The following is a 25,896-nucleotide window of genomic DNA, read 5'->3' as shown; positions in this document are numbered from 1 at the left end:
GTGTGTGCATCCTCATATGTCTGGCATGTTGTAGATCTGCAGATGAAAGCGTCTGCGGGCCCACAGGAGAGCTGGCAGCGGCAACGTGCCGGAGGTCTGGCAGATAGAAAGAGGAGGTGCAGGGATGCAGCGCAATCAGACAGATCCGACTCTAACCACCTCCAGTTATCTAAACACGACGCGAGGACCTCTGATACAGTGACCCCAGTGAGGGTCTGCTCCTCACTGGGGCTAGATCAGTGTGGGCTCCTGATAATCTGAGAATAGACTAAAGAACAAAACAGTGGACACTTCACAGCAACAATACATGAATATGTTCCTCCCCTTAAACCTAACAACCAAGAACTAGGGATGGGCGGTATGGACTAAAAAATGTATCACGATAATTTCTGGCATTTATCCGCCATGTTTGTTACACAAAAACGTCATCAATGGGAATTTATCCTTCTTTCTTTCTTTCTTTCTTTCTTTCTTTCTTTCTTTCTTTCTTTCTTTCTTTCTTTCTTTCTTTCTTTCTCATTTCTTTCTTTCTTTCTTTCTGGCTCATTTCTTTCTTTCTTTCTTTCTTTCTTTCTTTCTTTCTTTCTTTCTTTCTTTCTTTCTTTCTTTCTCATTTCTTTCTTTCTTTCTTTCTGGCTCATTTCTTTCTTTCTTTCTTTCTAGCTCATTTCTTTCTTTCTTTCTTTCTGGCTCATTTCTTTCTTTCTTTCTTTCTTTCTTTCTTTCTTTCTTTCTTGCTCATTTCTTTCTTTCTTTCTTTCTTTCTTTCTTTCTTTCTTTCTTGCTCATTTCTTTCTTTCTTTTTTTCTTTCTTGCTCATTTCTTTCTTTCTTTCTTTCTTTCTTTCTGGCTCATTTCTTTCTTTCTTTCTAGCTCATTTCTTTCTTTCTTTCTTTCTAGCTCATTTCTTTCTTTCTTTCTAGCTCATTTCTTTCTTTCTTTCTTTCTTTCTTTCTTTCTTTCTTTCTTTCTTTCTTTCTTTCTTTCTTTCTTTCTTTCTTTCTTTCTTTCTTTCTGGCTCATTTCTTTCTTTCTTTCTTTCTTTCTTTCTGGCTCCTTTCTTTCTTTCTTTCTTTCTGGCTCCTTTCTTTCTTTCTTTCTTTCTTTCTGGCTCCTTTCTTTCTTTCTTTCTTTCTGGCTCATTTCTTTCTTTCTTTCTTTCTTTCTGGCTCATTTCTTTCTTCCTTCCTTCCTTCCTTCCTTCCTTCCTTCCTTCCTTCCTTCCTTCCTTCCTTCCTTCCTTCCTTCCTTCCTTCCTTCCTTCCTTCCTTCCTTCCTTCACGTACATAACGCAGAACCATAAATTCGACTTTACACAAAAACGTCATTAACAGGAATTTATCGTTTTTACCGTGAGATGACAAATTCTTACCGTGGGGAATTTTTTTGACGGTATATCGTGAACGGTAAAATATCACCCATTCCTACCAAGAACCCAATTCGATGTTTTCTACAAACTTCAGGGTAGAAGAGTATCAGAAAAATGTGTTTAGGCTATCAATGCTTAATCCCCTTCCAGATTAATGACCTTTTTCTCAAGCAGGGTGAGCAGGTTTCATTAGCGGTTTTACAAGTTGCCACCCGTGAAGCTCGTTCTATAAAAACTAATCACGCCTTGGACATAAAAAAGGAAAGGATCAACATCTATAGTCATGGGCAAACATCCATTGTTATCACACGTGGACTTTGGGAGTGACATATTTTATAAAACACCGGCCCGACTTCAAAAGTCTCCGTTCTTAACTGTCGGGCACCAGTGCTTGTAAAGACAGAGCGTGCCGCAACTGCTGTGAAAAAAATCAGAGGGTGTGACGGCCCCATCTGCCCCTGAGGGGAGCACCCGCTGAAGGTTCGCTTTACGGCCCCGGCAGTGTCATGGGCAATATCAGCCTCCATACGACACAGCGGGGGGAAATAGCTCCCGTCTGCGGGCCATGAAACACTTTAGGGATAGTGCCTTCACTGCCTGCTTCTTTTTCCTGCTGCCACTTTGTTTGCTTGTGTACGTCTGTTTTTGATGGAGCGCTGCATGGCGGTCCATATGCCGCGTTTCCTCTCTGAAGATGACAACGGAAGTCGTGTAAACCGGTCCAGAGCTGCTCATCTCTCAGGCACAGTCACTCTCCGGGTGCTATGTGCAAGCATTCTTAAGCTCTTTAAACTTAACACTGATTTATTTAAGTTATCGTTTTAATCGAATGCAGATTGCGGTTGCAGATGACCGCAAACATTCGCAAACTTCTGGCTGTCAGACCTTCTCAACATCAAAATGCTCTCGAGGCAGATTTGCAGTTCGAGAAAGAAAAGCAAAGATAATATCCTACAGTTTACGATAAAGCGAAGCCAGATAAATAATAGGAGGGCTTTAGCTAACGCGTGTGCACGAGCCTGCAGAGGGAAGTTCAGTAAAACTAACACTAAAGTTTGTAAAGAACAACGAGAAAAAGACAAGAAGAAGTCGTTAACTCGCACCCCTGCCATTTCTTCCTGCTTGGAAACGTCCAGATGACAACAATGTGGAGTATGGAGCCCCAGTGAGCGGTGCTGACCCCTCCTCTTCCACCTCCCTCCACCCCGTGGTCTTTGAAAGGCCTCCACATGTTTACAGCTCATGCCTGTGGTATGACGATGGATTCTCCATATAAAAGCCAGCAGGATCATGGGGTGTTTCAATTATTGCTCTCTGAAGACAGTTGCTGACAAAATGACAGCAGTCACATTTATTTTGGTCAGACAGTAGGGGCCCTTAGTGGGAAGTTAATCAGTGATCCCACCCCCTGCTCCATTGCCTTCTCCACACCCTCATGCTGCCTCAAATAAAGAAAGACTACTGGTAATGACTTCCTCTTGCAAAGGAAGATTTAATACTACATTTACGTCTTGGTAAATGATCTTAAATACTTACAAACAAACTCACTCACAGAGGGATGAACTAGTGTTCACTTGTGAGTGTGACAGCACTGTTTAACACGGCAGTCGCGGGCAGTAAGATGATGGACCGAGCCAAGTCAATGACAGCTTGATAGGTCTATCCTCTTCACCAGTGACTACGTTTACATGCAGTCAAAATTCAGGTTATTGCTAATATTCCGGTTACTGAAACATTCTGAATATTCCGTTTACATGCGTGAGCAAACAGGGTTATCCCTGTTTACATGGTAATTAATCATTTGGGATATCTCCATCAAACCAGCGACGCGCGGAGAACGTGATGACGCAATTAGCGTCATTTCCGCTTCTTCTTCCTGTATCCAAATTCAAAACAAATGCTGCTTCGCGCAACTTTTCACTCACCTTCTTGTAAATCTCGCTATCCCCGTACCTTCTACCATCTACAAATGCCAAAATGTTCATATCCTTCATTACATTTATAGAATGATTAGTCTCCTCCTCACTCCAAAAGTGTGGCGTCGTCTTGCGTTTCTCTGTGTTTAGAAGAACTTCCTGGACTCAAAAGACCAGGATTCCTTGCGAAATGAGCATGCGCAGAAAACAAATTCATGTTCCGTTTGATCGAGATCCGTTTGGCGTTTACATGACCGAATATTATGGTTTTAAAAGGAGTAACCCAGGGGTCATATTCGGGTTTCTAAAAACTCGAATATGAGAAAATTTGGGTTATTCAAAGGGGTTATTGGTGTTTACATGGCCGTGCAAATTCGGGTTATTGCCAATATTCGGGTTTTAAAAGGGTTATTGAGTGCATGTAAACGCAGTCATTGACAGTTTGATAGGTCTATCCTCTTCACCATTGTTCTTCATTAATTACTGTACAGTGCAAAGCCTCCAAAATGCTCATCTCAGATTCACGGTCAGACACCAGCCCAGGCACTGCGGCCAGAGCCAAGCCATCAGCGCTGTCCAAAAAGGAGGGAGAGTGCGTCTGAGACCATCCCACCAGCTACTGTGTCAGCCCCTACGGAGCGGCCTTATTAAATGAAGATTAAGCCGTGGCTCCATCAGTCACAATAGGCTGCAGCGAGGGGCGCAAATATTCACTCTGACAGGGTGGCTGCCAATTAGTGCTCTCCCTCTGTCCTGGGAAAATGCTTCTCGCTCCACTCCCGCTGGCGGGAAGAACTGATCCGGATTGTCCGTGATATTAGCCGGGCCAGAGATCAGCATTAATTACTACCTGTCATTCCGCTGTGGCAGAAATCAGAGCGAGGCTCGTTATCCGTGCACCGGCTCGGCCGTCTGAAAGTCATGAGTTCCTGTAAAGCACACTTGAGGGGAAACATTAATCGTAATAATAAGATGAGCACAGAAGTGAGAGCCTCTGCTCTCAAGTGCTTCGGGGTCGAGTCTTGAGTGGCTCGAGCGGAGCCAACAATGAAAAGACTTTTGCAGACAAAATGACAGGATCCATATTTATTTTGGTCAGAGAGCTGTGGGTTCTTTTTCTGTCCTGGGAAAACGCTTCTGACTCGTGAACAACTCCACTCTGAGCTGCTCTGCTGAGACAAGAACATGCTCCATCAATTAGGCTCAAGCTGAAAGTGTACGACGGAGTATTAGGGCCAAACAAAAAACCAAAAAAAGGAAATTACGAGAATAAAGTCATAATGTAATGAGAATAAAGTCGTAAAATTACGAGAATAAAGTCATAATATTACGAGAATAAAGTCGTAAAATTACGAGAATAAAGTCATAATATTACGAGAATAAAGTCGTAAAATTACGAGAATAAAGTCATAATATTACGAGAATAAAGTCGTAAAATTACGAGAATAAAGTCATAGTATTACGAGAATAAAGTCATAATATATTATAAATATAAAAATATAACTTCACAAGATGCTCAATATTCCTCATTTTAACACAGGGAGAAGAAGCTCTTCCTGTTAGAGTTCTCATAAATTATATTCTCATAATATTACGACTTTATTCTCGTAATGTTACGACTTTATTCTCGTAATTTTACGACTTTATTCTCGTAATATTACGACTTTATTCTCTTAATATTAAGACTTTATTCTATTACGACTTTATTCTCGCAACATTACGACTTTATTCTCGTAATTTTACGACTTTATTCTCATTATATTATGACTTTATTCTCGTAATTTCCCATTTTTTTTGTCTTAGTTTGGCCCTAATACTCCGTCGTAGAAAGTGTGCATCTGTTACAGGAAAAAAAAAAGCAGGGCTGATTGTAAAAAAAATGTAGTATCCAGAAATGTGTTTGGATGTGGAGTTTCCAAGCCAATTCACCGGCCAGACTCAGACGTGATCGCACTGAGCACGTAACTGAAACACTCAGAAGTGAGCGGTGTCTGTCGTCAGAGCTTAAAGCCCCCTGGCTCAGTGAGAATAAACAGCAACATTGTGTGCCATACGACTAAACACATGCATGAGCATCAACTGCTCGCTACGCCGCAAGCGCTGCCAGGGACTGGAATTGTTTGGTGTTGCAAATGGCGTGCAACACAGACAAAAGCAGTCGGGCTTCCTCCAAAGCGGATTTGAGGCAATCACAAGTTCTGCTCTGTGCATCATTTTACAGGAGGAGAGACTTCAGAGCAGATGGTTCACAGACGGCGAGGACTAGGAGGTCCAGAGCGCTGTGGATTCACCGCAGAACCAGACTGGTTTCAGACACAACCTGGCAGAAACCCCACCAGTCAGCCAAATCCTCCGGGGATCTGAGCCCGGTTCATTTGGCGCCTCGGCACCAGATTGGAGGTGTTTGCCTTGTAATCTAAACAAACATCCCACACTGCTGTGATGTCAGATAACCTTAAATATACAGACAAAGTTCCTGTAGGTCTTTACATTCCCAAGTCCGAAAAAAAAGGTCTGGATGGAAAACAAATAAACACAACCTAAACAGACTTTAAGAAATGAAGTGATTCTTACAGTTTCTTTGAATTCTAATTCATTACAGACATTATGAAAACAAGATATTTCATGTTTCATCTCATCAACTTAAGTTTGTTTGTTAATTTGTATCCATTCCTGCATTTCAGGCCTGCAAGGCATTAAAGAAGTAAAAAAATACAAATACATTTGTTGAGACGGGGCCAGTTTAGAGCTAGTATTTCATTCATTTTCTACAAAGGGATCAACGGTCAACCGAACATGCATATTTCTGGACTGTGAGAGAAGGTTGGAGTATCCAGAGAGAACCCGAAAGGGAAAAAAGGTTTTTCCCTCACAGGCAAAGGGAAAACGTGGAAACTCCCCACAGAAAAGCCCCAGACCCAAACTGGGAACCTCAATGTTGCGAGGGAAATTTGCTAACCGCTAAAAACTATGCTACCGAAAACTATGAAGGAATATAAACAAAAATCTAAATAAAACCAATAAGGTGTTATTTCAAACCTGCAACATCAACAGGTAATTGTAGGCATCATTTATCAATAGCTGATATGGCCACATGGGAAGAGGACTATTATGGCGTATATATAACAAGAAGTGGTGAGTTTTAACAGGAGCTATATTTAGTGCTTTGCATTCACTTTTGTCAATTACTACAACACAGAGCTGCATTCCCAAATGAGCAATGAAAAAAAAAAAAAAAAAAAAAAAAAGGAAACCGTATTTCAACCTTGCCCAGAGGTTGTGTGTCGACATCTGGGAACGGATCATCTCTCAGTGGAAACACGCGTTGACGTCAGATGAAGATCTTTTTTTTGGAAGAAATGTGCACTGCATTCTCCAAATCAGAGATGAAAAGGACCACGTCCAGCAACGCGTCCAAAGTCAGGCTCTGTGACGGCGTTGAGGCTGTATCAGGGTGGTATCTGCAACCTCAGCAACGTTCACTTACATCTCAATGGCTGCAGCCAAAATGCAGAAGAGTATACTGAGATTGTTGTGCAACATAGGCTCCCTCCAAAATGCTCAACAGGAATATGTAAATATAAAACTGACCATCCAGCCTGCAGTCCTGACCTGTCCAATGCCTGGAAAAATTGTGAATGAAACATTTACCCCAAAAGGGAGCTTGCTCTCTATCCACTTGAAGAACTGGACAAAAAAAACCTGAACTGCCTCACTGCATCCTCAAACACTTTAAAATAAGGGATGACAAGGGATTAAAAGCTTTACTTAACCAACAAAAATGTATCTATATCATCCAATTAAATGAAGCTACACATACAAAAAAAAAGAAATAACTTCAGTAAATGTAAAATGGCTGTATTTAAAAGAAAAAGAAGTTGATTTTGATGTCTTCCATACTTTTCCAGATTTAGGTTAGCAGATGTCATACTCCCGAGGAAATATGAGGTGTTGCACAGAGTCTAGGTGGGTTTTCCGCCATTTACAGCCCAGTCGCGAATGTGCAACAAAACCTTCAAGGTTTGAGATTGATGGCAGTGGGAGTGGAGCGAGCGGCACGAGAAGAAGCAGTCATCACGGTTACAGTAAAAACACAAACTGCACGGAGAAGTTATGACAGACAGGATCAGTGGTGGCTGGATCCTCGCAGTCGGATGACTGATGGGATGGAAGGTTTGGCCTCGCCTGCGCTCTACAGCAGAAAGGGTTTCTCTGGTTACACACACGGGAAATCAATACTTCCAAAAAGGCCTGTTAGATCTCCCCAGCACAGGTACATGCAGCGATCCAATGGCCAAGATAATCACTGGATGTTTCTGCTCTCTTATTCTTCCTCTCTTTGCCTCTTTCTGCCCTCCTCTGTTTTTCCATGAGGTCAGCACGTGTCGCTGAGTCTTTGTGGGTTCAGCAGCACGGTCGTTGAAGCACTTTGACTCTAAACTGCACTGCGCCACTCCGGGAAGCCAGGTCTTTAGTGTGTTTTGGTTATCAGTTCCAAAATTTGTTAAGCTATAAATTTGTACTGTTTCATAACTTCATACTGTAAAACTTCTGTTCTTGTTTGGGTTAATGTTGGGCTTGGCCTCCGCCTGCACCGCATTTGCCTCTGAAGCAGATCTACTTTTACCAACAAATCTGTTCAAAATCTGCTATGCAAATGTCACTCCCGCCTGCCGCCTTTAAGACCGTCTGAGAATCTGTAAGCCGATTTGTGGAAGTTGTCAGAAATTAGTTGTAATTGTTGCATTTGTGTTTGGACTTTACTCCCTCTGAAATCCCACGGTTTGCCTTCAGAGTGAGAGTTTGAAACACTTAAACGCTGTAAGTTGTTTATACAACATCTAATGTTACGGGCATGGCAGAAGCAGCGACGGTTCAAACAGGGGGGAAAAAAGTGAGGAAAGTACACGGTTGGAAAGGCAGGGAAAAAAAAAGAAGAGGAATCGAGCCTGTCACTCAGTCTTTTTGCAAACCAGTGAATCTGATGACAGGGGTTTCTGGAAAATCTCTGTAGGGACTTCCTTGAAGGCATCAACACTGAGCAGCCGGGGGCTGCAATGTGATCACGCTCTTCACCTCCTCAGCTCATAAAACGGAGAGAGGCAGTCACGTGTCGCCCACTCTATCAATGCTGATGGCACTGGAGCAGCTATTAATAAAGTCTCTTTATTGTATCAAGGCTGCTCAGAGCAGCACTCCAGGGATCCAGAGGATAGAGGAGTGCAGAAATATCACAAGTGTGTAATACACACACCTAACAAAACAAGCAAATTATGCAGCCGTAAGATCAGAGACGTTCTGCTAATGTCTTCCAGTCACTTGATGTGACAAATACTTGTGAATGACTTGAAGCCATGCGTGTAAGTTAGTCCTAGGGGGGAGGGTTGTCAAACTACAGAAAACAATATATCATTTTATGTCACTATAAAATTATTTAGCTAACAAAAATGAAGCCAATGTAGGCAATACTAAGTACCCCCTTACTGCATTCATAGGACTTGAGAGGGTAGTTTGCAGTATGGTGCTACCAATCACCAGCCCTTGATGAACTGATTTTTAGCAGCGGTCCACACTTCTATAAAAACAGACAGTTTGACAGGTTTCTAGCCTGGGATATTCAGGTGCATGATAACGAAACGCCAAGAGGGAAAGAGACAAGCACTGGTTTTAGAGAAGCAACTGCCGATGTACATCAATCTACAAAAGGGCTATAAAACAATTTCCAACAAAGTTTGTTTACCATTCAATAGTGAGAAAGATAATTCACATGTCTTCCCAGGAGTGCACTGATTCCTTTTATTATGTTTTTTACTATTATTATTAGATTTAAAGGAGCTGCATGTAAGAGCAATAATAAAACGAATCATAAAATGACCCCGATATGTCAACAGACATTTAAAAATCATGTTCATTTCAAATACTTATGTCACTGACAACAGCACTCAAGCCAGGATATTCCAGTTTAAAAAGAGGAGTTGCAGCCCTCAACTGATGTTTATGTTGTCATTTTTTGTTTTGGCCTGAAGCTCCACCCTCCACCTATCTCCCAATCACCAAGTCAGTATTGTTTCTGAAGCTCCACCCTCCACCTATCTCTCAATCACCAAGTCAGTATTGTTTCTGAAGCTCCACCCTCCACCTATCTCCCAATCACCAAGTCAGTATTGTTTCTGAAGCTCCACCCTCCACCTATCTCCCAATCACCAAGTCAGTATTGTTTCTGAAGCTCCACCCTCCACCTATCTCCCAATCACCAAGTCAGTATTGTTTCGGCATCCGGGTTGCCAGCTCGGCTCTAATTATGGCAGCCATGGCAGCCTACGTTCCTGCTGCATTCTGCAGCCTACCTGGCAACCTCTGGTCGGGGGGAGGAGGGGGAGGGTACACGCCGCTCAACAATATTTTGAAAGTGACTGCAGTACCAGTTTTGGACATTTCTTACAGACGGCTCCTTTAATAGTAAAATGAAAACACAGCATTAAAAGAGGAATACTAATTTCAGCTCATGACTGTAACAGAGGGCAAAAAACTACCAGGTTTCAGATGCCGAGTTATATTGTTGGACATCTTCCCTGCATATATGATCCTATTCAGTTGATGTGCTGAAATTAATCCCAGCAGCATGAAGTGACATATGTTGTTTACGGCGATCTGCAACTTGCATGGAACACATCAGACACGGTCTAGCGATATTCCTATTTGCGGAGATACAGCCTTCCTTCTTGAGATCCTCTGGTGTTTACTCACGGCACTTGTGTATTGGTACAGTAATACTCAGTAACAGCAGACCATGCGTCTGCATGTGGCCCTTGGCCGAGCTGACAGATAGAGATCTGCCCATGACATCCACTGTAATCCAGATATGTTAATATACTGAAATTCAAGTCAGGGTGATCAGATAAGCGTCGCCATAAATAGAGTATAGATACAGTACATTCGACTTTCTCTTATTTCCTGCCTTCATTTAATCCACAGCATCTTTACGAACCGTGGTTATTTAAACCAAATGCTTCTCCCAAACACTGGTGTCTTGTGTCCGGTGAGCACAGCTTATTAAAATGTCTCATTTTTTCGATTGCCTTTATTTCCAAATTGTGCTTCTAAGCATTTTTGGACAACTGCATTTTCATCTAAATAGAAAATCCAGACACTGGCGTTCCAGTTTTCTTAATTTGGTTTATGTCTCAATAGAAAGCTGATTAGACTGCATTGCAGTGGCTGTTTTTTAAGCACCACTCTGGGCTGGACGCCTCCAAAGTCCTTGAAATTAGTTCAATTCTAAAGAGTCACTTAGTGAGGCACTTCATAATAAACTATACACCAGGCCTTCCTTTAAGTACTCACTCCCCTTCGACGGACTTTCGACCACTTCCCGATTACCTGCATTTCAGAGGTTTCCCCTCCCCTCCCATTGGATTACGCTTTATTATCACTCACGGCTTGTGATTATTTTACGATGTAAGTTGGTCAGACTTCTATGCTACTCCCTTGCATGTGCGGAGAGTTCCTCCTCCCGTCTGACTTCAGCGGCTTACATTTTTCCCTGTATTTATTTGAAGTGTAGAGTGTTGCATTTCACCGGCTTTTGCCAAGTGTGGATTTTTCACTAGCAGTGGGGAATTAACAACACATGCCTAAGTCTGAAATTTGCCTTTATTAAATGGGCCACCACCGCACTTCACAAGGCCGGGGAGCTCTTAGATACATATACAGTGACAATTTTACACACAGTTCGTAGCAACCAGAGATGTAACACTGCATAAGGAACTGCTCTGAGAGGTTTACAATGATCACGTCACCAGGAAACGCTCGTTTCAAATAAGGCGGACCAGGGATGTCTGCCGCCGGTTGCCGTGGAACTGGATAAAAAATGCATCTTCATACGATCCCTAACAACAGCTTCCCATCATGGACTCCGTGTCAGAGGTGAGTGATGGCTGTATCTGTCCGCAACAATGGCAAATTTTAATTAAAGAGGGTCATAAAGTCCCTTAGAAAAGGTCAAACGGGCATGTCAGAGTCAGGCCGAGGTGGGCGGCGGGTGGAGGCGGGATCGGGGAGAGTTTCCGTGACAAACAGGACCAAGTTTAAGACCTAAATGTGCCATGGGATCGCAGAAGTTTCCAACCCAAACAGGAGCAACTGCCCGAGTCGTGCTGAAATATGAGAAAATGGCAGTTTATTTACTCTTTCACCACTTCAGTAAGGGAGCCTCCCGTTTTAAAGTCCAGCCCAAAAATGGATAAAAATCCCCAAGGATTAGATTATTATCCTCCTTCTGTTAAACAATGTTTTTCTTTCTTCTTTCTTTTTTTTTTTTAAGCGAAAGCAATATCTGCCACTGCAATTGCTTCCTTATTTGGTGAATTAAATATTTACACTTCACTTATCCTAATCCAAAGTTTATGGGAGATGTAAAAGTGCATTAAGGGAAGAGACATTTATTTTAACAACGGCTAACGGAGCCGCTCATCCCAAATGGTGTGTTTGGGCCATGTGAGAGAAATAGTTTACTCTGAAAAAAAAAATATTTCCTTTAGCCGTATTTGCACAAAGAGTAATTCCATCGACTTCTCATCCATCCAGCTCTATCGACTCTGACAGGAGGAAACAGAGACGACCATTGAGGAAACCTGCAGTTCGTACTTTGAAGAATTCCACTGAGGAGATGAAGAGAGATGCGAGAGAGGGGTGGGAAATGTACCTCAGGAGGGAAAAGAGCTGGCTAGAAAAAGGGCTGCCATGGAAAAATACTGATATTTCATGCAAAGGAATGCCACTGTGAACTTCAAGAACACAGATGGTGAAAAAAAGGAGAAAAAAAAAAAAGCTGGATGTGAGGAGCAAGGGTTACATGACACAGGTGAATCGCTGAGATGGGTTCCCCGTTGGGATACGTGCAGTTTTGTGTTTAATATGCGCTGCAGTAAGGTCAACTTCAAAGTGAATGTGGTTTGAGTTACAACAGACGAACGGAGGTGTGAATCATCCTTACCTCTCCTGCAATGCCTCATGGCCATTTTGCACATCCTGGACTCAGCGATGGTGGGACAGGGTATCGTGTCCTTGGGTGGTTTCTTTACAATGTGCCGCGTCCGGGTCTCCAGACCCCACTTATAGCCACAGGTTTTGTTTCTCCTGGTGCAGGCTCCCCACTCGCTCCACTGGCCCACCTCACAGCCCTCTGCAAGAAACACAGACAGAGAGTGATGAGCTGTGAGACTTTAAAAAAGCGCTGTTGAGACGGACGTAAACACCTCGGGTCAAGCTTTCACACAAGGTGAGGGGGCTCTAGTGATAAGCTACAACTTCTGTTAACTGCTTTATTTCAAATTGAAGTTTACAAAAGTTGAGCTTTATAGAGCACAAGTAAAGAAGATTACAGTGGCAAGAAAAAGAATGCAAGCCACTTGAAATTGATCATAGTCAAATTTAGTAGCCTTTTTCAGCGTATTCCAGCGGTGCTTGATCTGGTCTGGCATTCGTACAAATGCTGCTTCGCGCAACTTTTCACTCACCTTTTTGTAAATCTCGCTATGGGGGTAATTTCTACCGTCTACAAATGACAAAATGTTCATATCTTTCATTACATTTATGAAGTGATTAGTCTCCTCCTGGTATTGCGTTTCGCCGTGTTTATAAGTATTTCCTGGACTCAAAAGAACAAGATTCCTTGCGAAAAGAACATGCGCAGAAAACAAATTCCTGTTCCTTTTGATGGGGATATCCCATTAGAAAAGGAGTCATAGGAGGGTCACATACTCAGGTTTTTTAAAACCGGAATATGAGCAAATTCGGGTTATTCAAAGGGGTTATTGGTGTTTACATGGCCGTGCAAAACCGGGTTATTGCTAATATTCCAGTTTTAAAAGGGTTATTGACTGCATGTAAACGCAGTCTATGTCACAATAAGACAAAACCAGTATGTTTAAGCTGATAAACAAATCATAATTTTTAATTCTGTATTTAACACACCTATTAAACATTTATTGTGCTGGGGGAAACCTCCTGTAGCAGCATCGTTTTCCAGCAAGCTCTTCCAGTAGCTTGGGTTTTGATCTGCACAACGTTCGGGAGGATTTTTGACCATTCCTTGTTGCAGATCTGCTTTTGGCTCATACACACACTGTAGGATGTCTAGCATGAACACCTCTCTTGAGGTCATTTCACAGCATATCTGTGGGGTTAATATCTGAGCTCTGACTGGACCACTTCAAAAGGCAGATTATCTTCTCCGTGGTGAATATCTTCAGTACTTAGGGTCATTGTTCTGCTGCATCAGCCATCCTCTACTAGGTTTCAGCTGGCAGGCAGCCACGCTGGCATTATCCTGTGGGGTACACTTTAGAACTAATGTTCCCATTGATGAAGTGGAGCCAAGCCCAAACCATGATGCTCACGCCACCGTACTTCACTACTACGGTGATGTTTTGATCTGCGTAAGCTGTAGCCTCTTTTGCGTCGTACATAGTCTTCCCAAGCAATCAAACTTTTGTCTTATCAGTGCAGACTGTCAGACATGGAGGATTTTTTGTCTTGGAGAGTGTAGCATCCTACCATGGACACCCTGACCGTTCAATCACTTACATAATGCAGACTCGTGAATAAACACGTTAGTCGGTTCCAGTGATGTCTTCAAGTTCCCAGCTGTTACTTGAGGGTCCTCCTCTACATCGTTGAGGATTCTTCAGAATAAAGAGTAACCACAGACCTAGACTACCTCATTTGATAACCAGTTTGTCCAGCTGTGGACTGATGGAGGCCTAAACACTGAGAAGATTGTATCATTTTCCAGGCTCATCCAATTTAAAAAGCAGAACTCGAACTAGATTTTGTGACGCGTGGTTCATATCAGCAGATGTTTCGTATGAACAGCACACTTGAATTGTTTGAACGTGTTTTATCAACCAAACTAGCTCTTAAAAACACTTCCAAGTTCATTTTAATAATGAAACCCCAAGTCTGCATGCTACTAAATCCAATTAACTTTTGCTAAAGTTATTAGTCTTTGGGTTCGCTTACTTTTTCAACCAGCACAGTAAATGTTTTATTAAAGGTTGTGTCACTTATCCTACAGACGTCAGCCATTATGATTGTTAGACCCACTGTTTATTTATCTGCTACTGTGACTTTATCATTACATTTCCAGGCAGATTATTGCATAAAACCACCATCACCATTGTACGTAAGAAAAGTTAGACCATGCACTTTTGATACACGTTGGTTTAGATCCACATACCTCCACACTCCATGGTGTCTTCCAGCGGGGCAAAGCCCTCAGGGCACTTATCAAAACAGCGCCCTTTGTGGAGGTAAAAGCCCGCCTTGCACTTGGTGCAGAAGTCTTTGCTGAAGCAGGACTCGCAGTTCTCTATCCTGCATCCTGGAGGAGAGAGAAACAGCAGAAATTAGGCTCTGACATACTCTCTCATCTGGAGTTGATTGAGAGCTAAAGACTTTGGGAAATGGGGTGCTCGTAGGGATTACAGTGTGTCTCCTTCAAGAAAAAAAAAAAAAGAAAAATAGCGGACAATGTCCTTTGAATCATTTCCCCGTTGAGAAAAAAAAATGCATTTCAGAAAACCTGTTTTGCTTGGCATGATTTTTTCCCCCTCCTTATCTTCCTGTTTTTGCTCAAAGCGATCAACCCCAAAGTGTGAAAATACAACAGCAGAGATGGTGATGCTGAGCTCTTTCAACAGGTTGCTACAAAAAATGTAGATACAAACACACACGCTCACATGTTTTCAACTATCAAGTGCCGCAACAGGAAGAAAAGTGTTCATAATGCTGTCTTATCACTCCACGCCGCTCCGGTCTGCTTCTTTTCCCATAACTGCGAGATCCTTGAACGGTCAGGTTTTCATTAGAGTGTGAATGATGGCTCGTGATCACAAATATGGCCAGATGTGTGGATCCTTTAGGTTTTTGGCTTCCTTTTTAAAAAGAGGGATGGTGAGGTTTGTAAAGGGCAGGCAAAGAGGGGGACAACGATATCTTGCCTAATAAAAGCAGAGGGGGTTTAGTCAGCGGACACAACTGCACACTTATCCTCTCACGCCACACCCTGCTTGCAGCGCATGTCACACAGTACAGCACTTGCGAAGAAAGACACGGCAATGTGTCATCAAGGTCTCTGCAAATAGCACGTCGAGCAGGGCCAAATTACAACAACCACACCAACACGGCGACGTGCAGGCCGCATGATTAGAAGGAGCCTCCCCGTGCTATCTAATTTATGTCGCTTCTCAGAAACTCTACGTGGCCCCTTGTTGCCCAATAACCTCAATCTATGACCCGCAAGCCCCTGTCTTTCTCCACTGGTGCAGGCCTTTTCCAGGTAGGGTCTCATCTGCTTCTCTGATGGGCGTCTCGCATGAGATCGCAACCATGCATTAACGCGTGTGCGCTTCTCTCAGTACCTTGAATGCGACACTGTGATTTTCCACATGTGAGAGCGACCGAGGCAGAGGGCTGCTCTTTTATCTGTGACCCTTGCAGGGCCTGGGGAAGGGAAGATTCTCACAATCACACCCCTTAATTACACCATCTCCAGCTAACCATCAGGCCTCCTCCTCGACATTCCTGCAAAACGAGGGGGTCCCTCCCCGCTTTACTTTGAACCCTAAAGTATGGCCTCTGCCCACTCACTCTGGTCTCACGCTTTCCCGACCAGTCTAAACAAACCATGGACACATGCACGCACAAATACACACTTACCAATAAGATGTGGTTGGGAGATAGACCCACACAACAATCAACATCTACTCCGCGTTCTGCAAAAAACGGCGCTACACTGAAAAATACACAGCTGTTTCCTGTTTTCCCACTTTATTTATCAGTTAATTCGACCATCTAATCTAATGTCACTTTTTTTTTTTTAACCTTTATTCTCCATTCAGATTTGCCAAGAACATACTAGGAAGTAGCTGAGTGTTTTCAGGCTGTCTGTTCCTCTTCCATTTCTGCGTGGGTGAAATTGTCTCTTGATGCTTAGGTTTGATACCAAACAAGCACGCTGCAGGGGAGCGACTTTGTAAATCACTGAGCTAATTGGAAAGCGCAAAGCTGTCTTCTGCAACTCACTCTTCTCAAGCCTGTCATCACCTGAGAGACTTGTAGCTCGCAAACAAAATATAAGAGAGTAAGAGGGAGTCCGCGAACATCTGGCAGCACTCTCAGGCAATGGGCTTGTTGTGCAATTCTTGCTTATTGACATCCCGTATGACGAGCACAGATGTGGAGAATATTGCAGGCAGTCCCTGACGAGGTTTTCCATAAAAAGAAAAAACAACATACATCCCGCTTGGTTTAAATGTCAGATGCAGTCACTGAAAATGCCCCCAAATCTGGTTTTGCATATAAATGATATGTTGTGGTGTCAAGCCTGTGAGATTGATGAGGGGGATGACATAAGACCGCGGCACCGCGGGAGTTAGAATGCAGGGAGGGAAAGCGGCAGGGCCAGAGGTCGTCAGAGATTGCGGTGGGTAAGGCTGGGATTGTCATGACAGCCACGGATCCCTCGGTCCGGCTATCAGCCAGAGAGGCTATCTGTGACACCGGAGGAGCTCCGTCACTAACCACAGGCCAAATCAGCAGTGAAGCAGCTTGTCTAACACTGCTAGAAACAGATACGGGGGAGCGGGTTCATTCCCCCCATCGGATTAACCTCGGGAGCACCTTTAAAGTCTTCATCTAGGTGCCACGGGGAGACTAATGAGGAATAATGAGGTCATCAGATCCCACTGAAGGCTTGGTGTTCCCGGGACTTAAACACATTATCATCATCCTGTTCCAGCCTGGTTCTGGACATGAGCTTTTTATCATGACATCGGTGGCGGGGGGGGGAGGGTGTGAAATGATCTGCAAAAGCTGCCGTTGCAGTGGCGGAGGGTTTTGTATCTACCGAGGTAGGGATGGGCGGTATGGACTAAAAAAATGTATCACGATCATTTCTGACATTTATCCCGATAACGATAAAAATTATGATAAAAAAAATATCAATTCAACTCCACCTTTGTAACTATAAATCTATCACCACATTCAGTCTTTGCAGCCCCCAAATCACTGCTTTAAAAGAATACTAAATACTTCTAAACTACACCAATTAAATTGAATTAATATAAACCAATTAAATGAGTTACACCTGTACTGCAAAACTGGAATGACTCAAGCTCCTCGCTCTCAGATCTGCCATGTTTGTTACACAAAAACGTCATCAATGGGAATTCTTTCTTTCTTTCTTTCTTTCTTTCTTTCTTTCTTTCTTTCTTTCTTTCTTTCTTTCTTTCTTTCTTTCTTTCTTTCTTTCTTTCTTTCTTTCTTTCTTTCTTTCTTTCTTTCTTTCTTTCTTTCTTTCTTTCTTTCTTTCAGGCTCATTTCTTTATTTGTGGCTCATTTTGTGGCTCATTTTGTTCGTTCGTTCGTTCGTTCGTTCGTTCGTTCGTTCGTTCGTTCCTTCCTTCCTTCCTTCCTTCCTTCCTTCCTTCCTTCCTTCCTTCCTTCCTTCCTTCCTTCCATTTATCGTTTTTACCGCAAGATGACAAATTCTTACCATGGGGAATTTTTTTGACGGTATATCATGAACGGTAAAATATCGCCCATTCCTATACCGAGGTGTCCTCAGCGCCGGCCCAGTTCCACCAGGGCTGTTTTATCTCTAGCCTGAGTTGTCTTCTGGATTCAAGCTTTAATGTGATTTGCACGTTGAGTCTCCGTTAAGTCAAGAAATGAGCCAACAAGTGCCATTGGTGATCTAATAGCTCATGCTTGGCAAATGCTGGTCCCACATCTGCGGTCTGGACGGGGAGAACCTGCCGGACACTCACAGATTCCAGCAAGCTTCAGTCAGCCGCTGCTCCTCCTCAGGTTAACAGCAGCTTGTGTTAACAGTCCAGTTACTGACGTGAATATTCATTGTGTTTAGAAAGAGCGCTCGTCTCTTCTGTGAAGACTTATGAGTCTCATGACTCACACAGGGCTGGAGATTTGATGAGAGACCACACATCACTCTGCAACGACCACAGAGCTAACCACACTTGATGCAGCAAAGCGGGAGTGTCCATATTATAAAAAGGAGAAAGAAACTGTTGCTTTTATTTTCTTTTGCCTCAAAGTTAAGTCAAACGGGCTTGACCTACCCCCCAAGGCCATGGTTTGGCTGACATGGAGCCTTTGGCTTGCTCTCTATGTCGAGTGGCAGGAGTTCGCAGCAGAGGTTAGAGCTGCCATGTTCTTTTCAGCTCCCTCCATGGGTTTGTTTCCACATGGATGCTCCTCTGCTCACTGGCATGGAGATAGGTGAAGCAGAGGTGGCGTTCCTGTCAATCGGCAGCTCCCAGAGATAGAGATCGGGGATGACAGACGTGTCTGACGTCCTTCTAGCCGCATCACAGAGGGAAACACACCGCTCTGCTCCTGTACATGCTAAGCCAGCCCGAGCACTCAAACACAGTCACGCAGCTCAGGCCTTTGACAGACGGCCAAGCGCCGACAGCCTTTCCACTCACGCTGAAGTATGCACAGTTACATCGTTGCAAGAGGGGATCCAATTCAACTGTGCATCTGGCTGTTGAATCCAGGGGAAAAGCCTTGATTTGATGGATTGATGAATTGATGGATGGATTGCTCTGCCTACTAATTCCAAAAATGCTGTTAAAGGTGCAATGACAAGTCAGCGCCCGCTAAAGCTGAAAGGACAAACCTCGCTGGTCTTTTTGTTTGGTTACACTGTACTGTAATGCTCAAAAGTTCAGAAATTGAGTGAAAAAGAAGCAGGTAATGACTAATGAGAGAGAAGCTACCAGTGCTGCCATATGAAGGTTAAACCCTTGTTGTTTTCTTTAGGCTATAACAGCCACGTTTCCCTTACAGTTATGTGTAAAACTTTAATACAAATTAATTGAGCAATATTTTTAAATGTTGATGAAATCACTGCCTGTGACAGGATACAGGATTGAACAGTTACGGAAAATGGATGGATTTAAATCGCTGTATATCCATTATGGTTGTTTTTTTGTTTTTGTTTTTTTCATTTCTTGATAAGTCGTTGAAATAATGGCAAAGGATGTTCAGAACTCCTTAGTATTGCAGGTTTATTTTTATTTCTAGACAGCCTCTGGCTGTCATTATTTTTACCTAATAAAAGTCATATATGTTTGCAATAAATCGCCCCAAGCTGACGCTCTTATACTCTTATAGTTGGCCACTTCTGAGGGATTTCCAGAGACAGATCCAACAGAAATGCAAAAGGGACTCTTAGGTACGTCACACGAACTGTAATTGCGGAAAAAGGTGTTTATATTGCAGTATTGCAAAATATTCCTTCCTAAAATCACAACAGCTTAGTGGATATATGCAAATGTTTGCAAAGCCTACATGTTTTCATGAGAGGTATGTTCTATTTCCAATTCCAATTGGTGCGATGTCAAAGGTAATGGAAACACAGCTACCGCAGCTAATCTGGAGACAGGTGTAGCTCTTATCTACTTATACCCCAATGAATTCCCACAATGTGCATTCAAACTAAGGTGGTGCAATAATTAAATTTAAACAAAAGAAATAATCTCAGTCCAAAAAATAAAGTTGTCACAATCAAAGTTACAATAAAAAAGACTTTAATCGATTAAATAAATGTCTGTAGTGATACTGTTTTTTTTTTATTTATCATATTTATTGTTACTCATTACATTACACACAGTATGCACCTAAAATGTTGTTTTGCCTCTTCATTTGTTAATATACATCCACACCTTTACAACTTAAGACATAAAGTCAGGTAACCTTTATCTTTGAAGTACATTTAAAAAGAATAAATGCCGACCTATAAATGTGTATACATCTCTACATAATTCAAATCCTAAATCTTTATCTCCTGAGACTGACCTCCTTATACACCCATGTGCTTTTAAAGTGAGATTAATTATTCTGATGGATACATATTTCCAAATGTCAGTGTAGTGATACTGTTGATTAGCAAAGAATAGGCTGCGATATTGAAACCTCGCTGGACGTCAGCAGTCTCTGGCCGTGATCAGACTGGTTAGTGTTTGGCATCAAACATAGCTATGCTTTTCCCACTGCTGCAGTGGGGTAAGGCAACTGGTTGCTGGCTCAAAAACACCCCTTCCTATATAACAGTGGGGGGTCTGAAATAAACCCCAAGGGTGGAAATCTCAAATGCAACTCTACTCTCATGCTGACCCCTCTCAACACTTTGTCTCATGTAGAAGACAGCTCTGATGGTCTTTTGGCTCGTAACTCTTTCAGCCAGAGAGTTTACTTGTGACACAGAATGACAGAATAGGGAGTGTGTGTTAAAAATGAAGTATTATGAATTGTGACTTAGGCGAGAGGATGACAGCGCTGCATTCACTCAGATTTGGCTGTACATAAAGCAGCACACTGTGTGACCATTGCTCACAAATCTTCCCTGCAGAGCGGTGGGGTGACACCCACAGACACTGGTGTGGGGCCTCTTCTGGGCAGCTGATAAGAACTCCTGTGGATAACACTGGAATTGCCGCATATGGTTTACGACTCATATCAAGATGTCCATTAGCCGCTGAAAGGACTTACTGCTCAGCCAAGTCCGAGGAATGTAATATATGGTCACGGAGAAAGACATTATGCAACAAAAAAGACATTGCTAACGAAGCAGCTCCATCTCTGTGATGGTAGTTAACTCTGTGGCCGTCGGGCCTCAACCCTTCTTTGGAAATCAGCCGGAGTGTAGCTGGGAATGGGATGCAAGTTATGTTATAATGTGGAAACTATAGATAGCATTGTTTATGGCTTTAATTATGGAAATATTTCCCGCGTAGTAAAAGGAAACCCTTCCAGAACTACAAGCCTTTTAACATGTCAAATGGATCATCCATGGTACAGATTAGCAAGCTATTCTGAGACGAAAGTATGAGTCCAAATATGTAATTTATAGAAGATATACTGCATTGTGTCGTGCATGCAAAGGCTGCCACAAATTTCCTGAGATTAAAATGAAATATCTGTGGCAGGCCATGGTCAATAAAGGCCAATCAAAAATATGTTTTTGAGCAAAAAATGTTTTATTTTGTTAACTATACGACCCTTTTAAAGCTCATGAATTGAAGATGCTGAACTGAAATGTTATGGGACAATTCTGGGCTTGTGCATAGTGTTATAAAATACTGAATTAAATGGTTCCTCCTTAAATCAACGGCTCTCAGCGGAGCAGCGAGTGAAGACTTCTCTGCAAATGTGTTAATTGCTGTTGGTAAGTTTGGATTTTAGAATAACTATACAGTGAAGGAGTGCCTTGGAACGTGACTCTTCCATAATTTAAAAAGAGTGTGTCTGGTGAAAGTATGTGATGCTCTGTCCTGTGCAGATGGTGATTTTGGAAAATTCTGAACAGTCACAGCGATTAATTTGGAGTCAAGAACTTTGTCTATATTGAGAGAGAAATGGCACCTAAATCACGGCTGTGGTCTGAACTTTACCAGATAAACTACAGGTATCTGTCAGGCCGTCCTTCCCTCGTGTTTCATTACTGCAAGCTCACCATGTAAGAAGTCTAATCATTTCTCCTCTTCCCACTCAGGCTTCTGGATGGCATGTCTGAGGCTCCTTCACAGCTCCTTTAGAGTGTTGTTAGTAAAGTTTCAGCCAGCAAACGGCTAATTATAAGAAGCCTCTTGCTTGTGTAGCCTTTGTTTTTTTTTTGTTCAGCCAGACAGTCCGCTAAAAAAAATCTCGAGTGAGATAACATCACACATACAAACTCTGGCGTAATAATAAGCAGCTGTTTCTAAAGGGATTTCAAAGGCTGGGTTTAAAAGACTGACGATAACGGAGATGCAATGCCAAGATTCAGGGCCCTACGGAAACCAAGAGAACTGATCAACCCTGACCGTAGCGCTGTCCACTCTCCTGTATCCCCTCAAAAATGTTGACTCCATGTATCCACTCAAAAATGTTAACTTCATTACTGATAAAATGTCCATTTCTGAATGCTGGATATTAACCGTTTCCTCAAAATGACACATGGAGTGCATCTGGAACTGAGAGTCGAATGGGAAACCTGAATAGAAAGCACAACTGAAGCAGCAGTCACATCAAAGTAGGCCCCCGCTCTGAGATGTGATGCTACGTGACAATACAAGATGTTGTTCTAGCTGCAGTTTGCATGGCGAGGGATTCGGATCAACTTGCTACACTTTAGCATCAGTTTAAGTGGGGATACAGTGGTCAGAACAGCAGGGTTGAAGTAAATAATAAATGATGGTTTTTTTTCCACAAAAAGACAAGATGTTTTTCTCTTCCAATTATATTTGTTATGAAAACGGAGTGAAATGACTGGAGTCTTTAGGGATTTGCCTCTAATGTGGTGAGATTTGACAAACTTGCATTTGTGGATGAACATGAGCATGCAAAGAGCACATTTTCTGTTCAACGGGACATGGTCAATACCAGCAGTTTGCTAAATTGTACTTGTTTAAAACTGCTGCAGATATTAGATGTCTGCAAAACATGTGTGACCCCATCAGCCAAAACGATGCTGTCCGTTATGATTGTTTGCTGAAAACGAATTATTTTGGTATCACTGTTTGTTTTGAAACCTATCCAGTGAATCCAATGATTCAGATCTGTATCTATTTCTTTTTGTATTTATTTTTTTGCTTCTGTTGCAGTAAAACCGCTCTTGAACAAATTACTTCTAAAATGTGCCTCCACAGTGAAGTTGATGGGGTGAAATGCCTTAGGGCTGCGAAGCAAAGTCGCTTGTGTTGCAAATAAATAGCATAGCACATCAGGCACATTTCACTAGTCTTGTTCATGCATTATTGACTTTCTCTATCAACTTCACGGCACCAAAATTACATGAAAAAAATGATACGTTTGCAGTAAATTGGACAGGTTGTCACAATTTTAAACTAGAACATATGAAAAGACATGCAAAAAGCGCAAAGATGAGATAGAATGCAACTGGGCGTGCTACATATGTTATCCATGATGCCTCGCTTTTTTTTCAATTTGTGACTTAATTTCATTGTAAATTAATAATTAGGATATTTTACACATTTCATTATTAGAAAAATAATGAAATTTCATTAACAACCTTATGTAGTCCAGTGTCACCAGAAAACATGTACCAGTACTTGGTTGGAAAATGGTCGTATTTCCCCATCATCGACAGATTATGAGGAACAGTAATCATTTAATGCAGAACTCCTCAACTTATATGGCTTTATGACCCATCATCAACCCCTGAATGACGAACCGCGACCCATCCATATATCCATCCAGTTCTTATACCTGCGTATACCAGCTCTCTTTGGGGCTGCGACCAAAATCAAGGAAAATGTTCAAGTTCTCAAATGTATTAAATGAAACAGAAGGTGCAGCTTAAACCTCAGATGGTGCAGGATTAACAGTGCTTTCATGCACAAAAATGAAATAAAAGTGCAATTACTTAGAAGTAGTTCCATAAAGACTGAAGAATATGTATGTAGCTGAGTACCCACTCACTGAATATATAACAAGCTGTGTACCAGTAAAAATATTCAGTCACTTAATAAAGCTTTAAGAAAAGCTGACACTGAAAACATTTCAGCTACAGTCATTTTTAACAGACTTAGCAGGTGGTTTCTTGCTAAATACATGAAATAAAGAAGAGAAACAACTGAAATGTAGCTCTACCGTATGTCAATCAAAGTTAGCAGTGGTTACCGTGGTTACATGTCGACTCAATAGCAAAATCAAAATCGACTGCTGATGCTGGGTAAATACAAACTGCTGACTGGTAGCATGATAATAACAGGTGAGGAGGTGAAAACGGAGGTGGCATTGGCTTAGCTGGCTGTCAATCATATTAGAAATAAACGTAATACTGGTACACCTGAAATAAATCCACTCCCGTCAGAATTGTCATGAATGTGAAATCAAATGATTGAGACCAAAACTGCCAGGATGTGAATATGGTCATTTCTGCTCCAAAGTTCTACTTTAACATGGATGTCAATGGAGATAGACTGGCTTTTGCAGCCAGCCTCTGTAGCAGCCAGCGGAGGAAATGCAATGAATCTTAATTCCGCCTGAGACTCAACCTGGAAGTGAGATGGTCGCCGCTCGGTCATGACGCAGTGCTGTAGCGCAGTGTGAGGTTGAACTCAACCTCTGTGTGGATATGAGCAATAAAAACCCGGTAATGTTCTGTTTGACGAGGCATCGGTGAAGATTCTCAGAAACCACTCTGAAAGATTTCTGGGATTTGAATTTAAACTCTTCGATACAGGAAATGGAGCCAGCAGAAATATTTGCTTCGGCAGTGACGGAGGAAGCAGAATGTAGTTCCCTGCTCTTCCTGCTGCTGCTGCATGTTCAGTTTTTTCGGGCCTCAAGCTTCAGACATCCTCTTCGGGGGTTTGACGTTAGTGTGTCTGTCAGGAGTTTGGCTCAGGGAACCAAAAAGCTTCAGATTTCTCTCTGTTTTCATATGAAACACTCGGCCAACACCTCGGGCTCTGTGTAAACCCATAAAAGCTCTCTCAGTGTCTCAGAGCGCATTCTATGTTAACATAAGGTTATGAGATCAGGGTGCTACATAAGGGGAAAGGTACTTTTCACCAATTGGATTTGAAAGTGATTCTATAACAAGAGTCATTGATAACATTTTTATAAGACGTTGCTCTTGTTTGGAGTGCTATAAATAGCAGACCGGGCTTTTCAGGGTGAGGGAGGCCGAAAGGGCGGCCTTTCTTGAGTTGGACTCCGTAACCTGTAGCGAAGGGTGACCACTAGCAAAATATAAAAAACATGTTTTGTTTTTTTTATCTCAGTAATCAGTGAGCAAATTAGAAAGAGATCATAGATTACGTTTACATGCAGTCAAAATTTGGGTTATTGTTAATATTCTGGTTACTGAAACATTCTGAATATTCCGTTTACATGTGTGAGCAAACACGGTTATCCCTGTATAAATGGTAATTAATCATTCGGGATATCTCAATCAAAACAGCGACGCGCGGAGAACATCATGACACAATTACCGTCATTTCCGCTTCTTCTTCCTGTATCCAAATTCAAAACAAATGCTGCTTCGCGCAACTTTTCGCTCACCTTCTTGTAAATCTCACTATCCCGATACTTTCTACCGTCTACAAATGCCAAAATGTTCATATCCTTCATCGCATTTATAAAATGCAAAATTAATAAGCTTTGCTTCTGCCATCCCCTTTTCAAACAGTGTTTGTTTTGTTTTGTTATAGTGTCTGTTGTTGGTATTGTTGTTTGTTCTGTTCAATGGTGTCCTGTAACTTTCTGTTCTTGTTTTGTAGTACGAGAGTTGTGGTTTTGTTGGTTTGAAATAAATAAAATGATGATGATTAGTCTCCTCCTCACTCCAAAAGTGTGGCCTGGTCTTGCGTTTCTCCATGTTTAGAACTACATTACGTCCTGGACTCAAAAGACCAGGATTCCTTGCAAAAAGAACTTGCACAGAAAACAAATTCATGTTCCGTTTGATGGGGATATCCTGTTAGGCGTTTACATGACCGAATATTCAGGTTTTAAAAGGAGTAACCCCGGGGTCATATTCGGGTTTTTAAAAGGGGTTATTGGTGTTTACAT

The 25,896-nt window shown here is 42.2% G+C and overlaps 1 protein-coding gene across 2 annotated transcripts in view; it reads right to left on the bottom strand.

The window, feature by feature from the left end:
• The window catches only part of rspo2 (R-spondin 2), a 76,860-nt gene that overhangs the window by 17,255 nt on the left and 33,709 nt on the right, over positions 1-25,896 (bottom strand). For both annotated transcript variants that reach the window (XM_061716316.1, XM_061716315.1), the window contains exons 3-4: positions 14,525-14,668; positions 12,281-12,469 (exon numbers count right to left, since the gene is read on the bottom strand). In XM_061716316.1, the coding sequence (XP_061572300.1) occupies positions 12,281-12,469; positions 14,525-14,668 (333 nt within the window). The remainder of the gene's footprint in view (positions 1-12,280; positions 12,470-14,524; positions 14,669-25,896) is intronic.

The sequence above is a fragment of the Cololabis saira genome, chromosome 3 (genome assembly GCF_033807715.1).
Source record: "Cololabis saira isolate AMF1-May2022 chromosome 3, fColSai1.1, whole genome shotgun sequence".
Lineage (NCBI taxonomy): Eukaryota > Metazoa > Chordata > Actinopteri > Beloniformes > Belonidae > Cololabis > Cololabis saira.
Note: the sequence above shows the minus strand (reverse complement) of the source record. Positions and strands in the feature narration are given on the sequence as shown.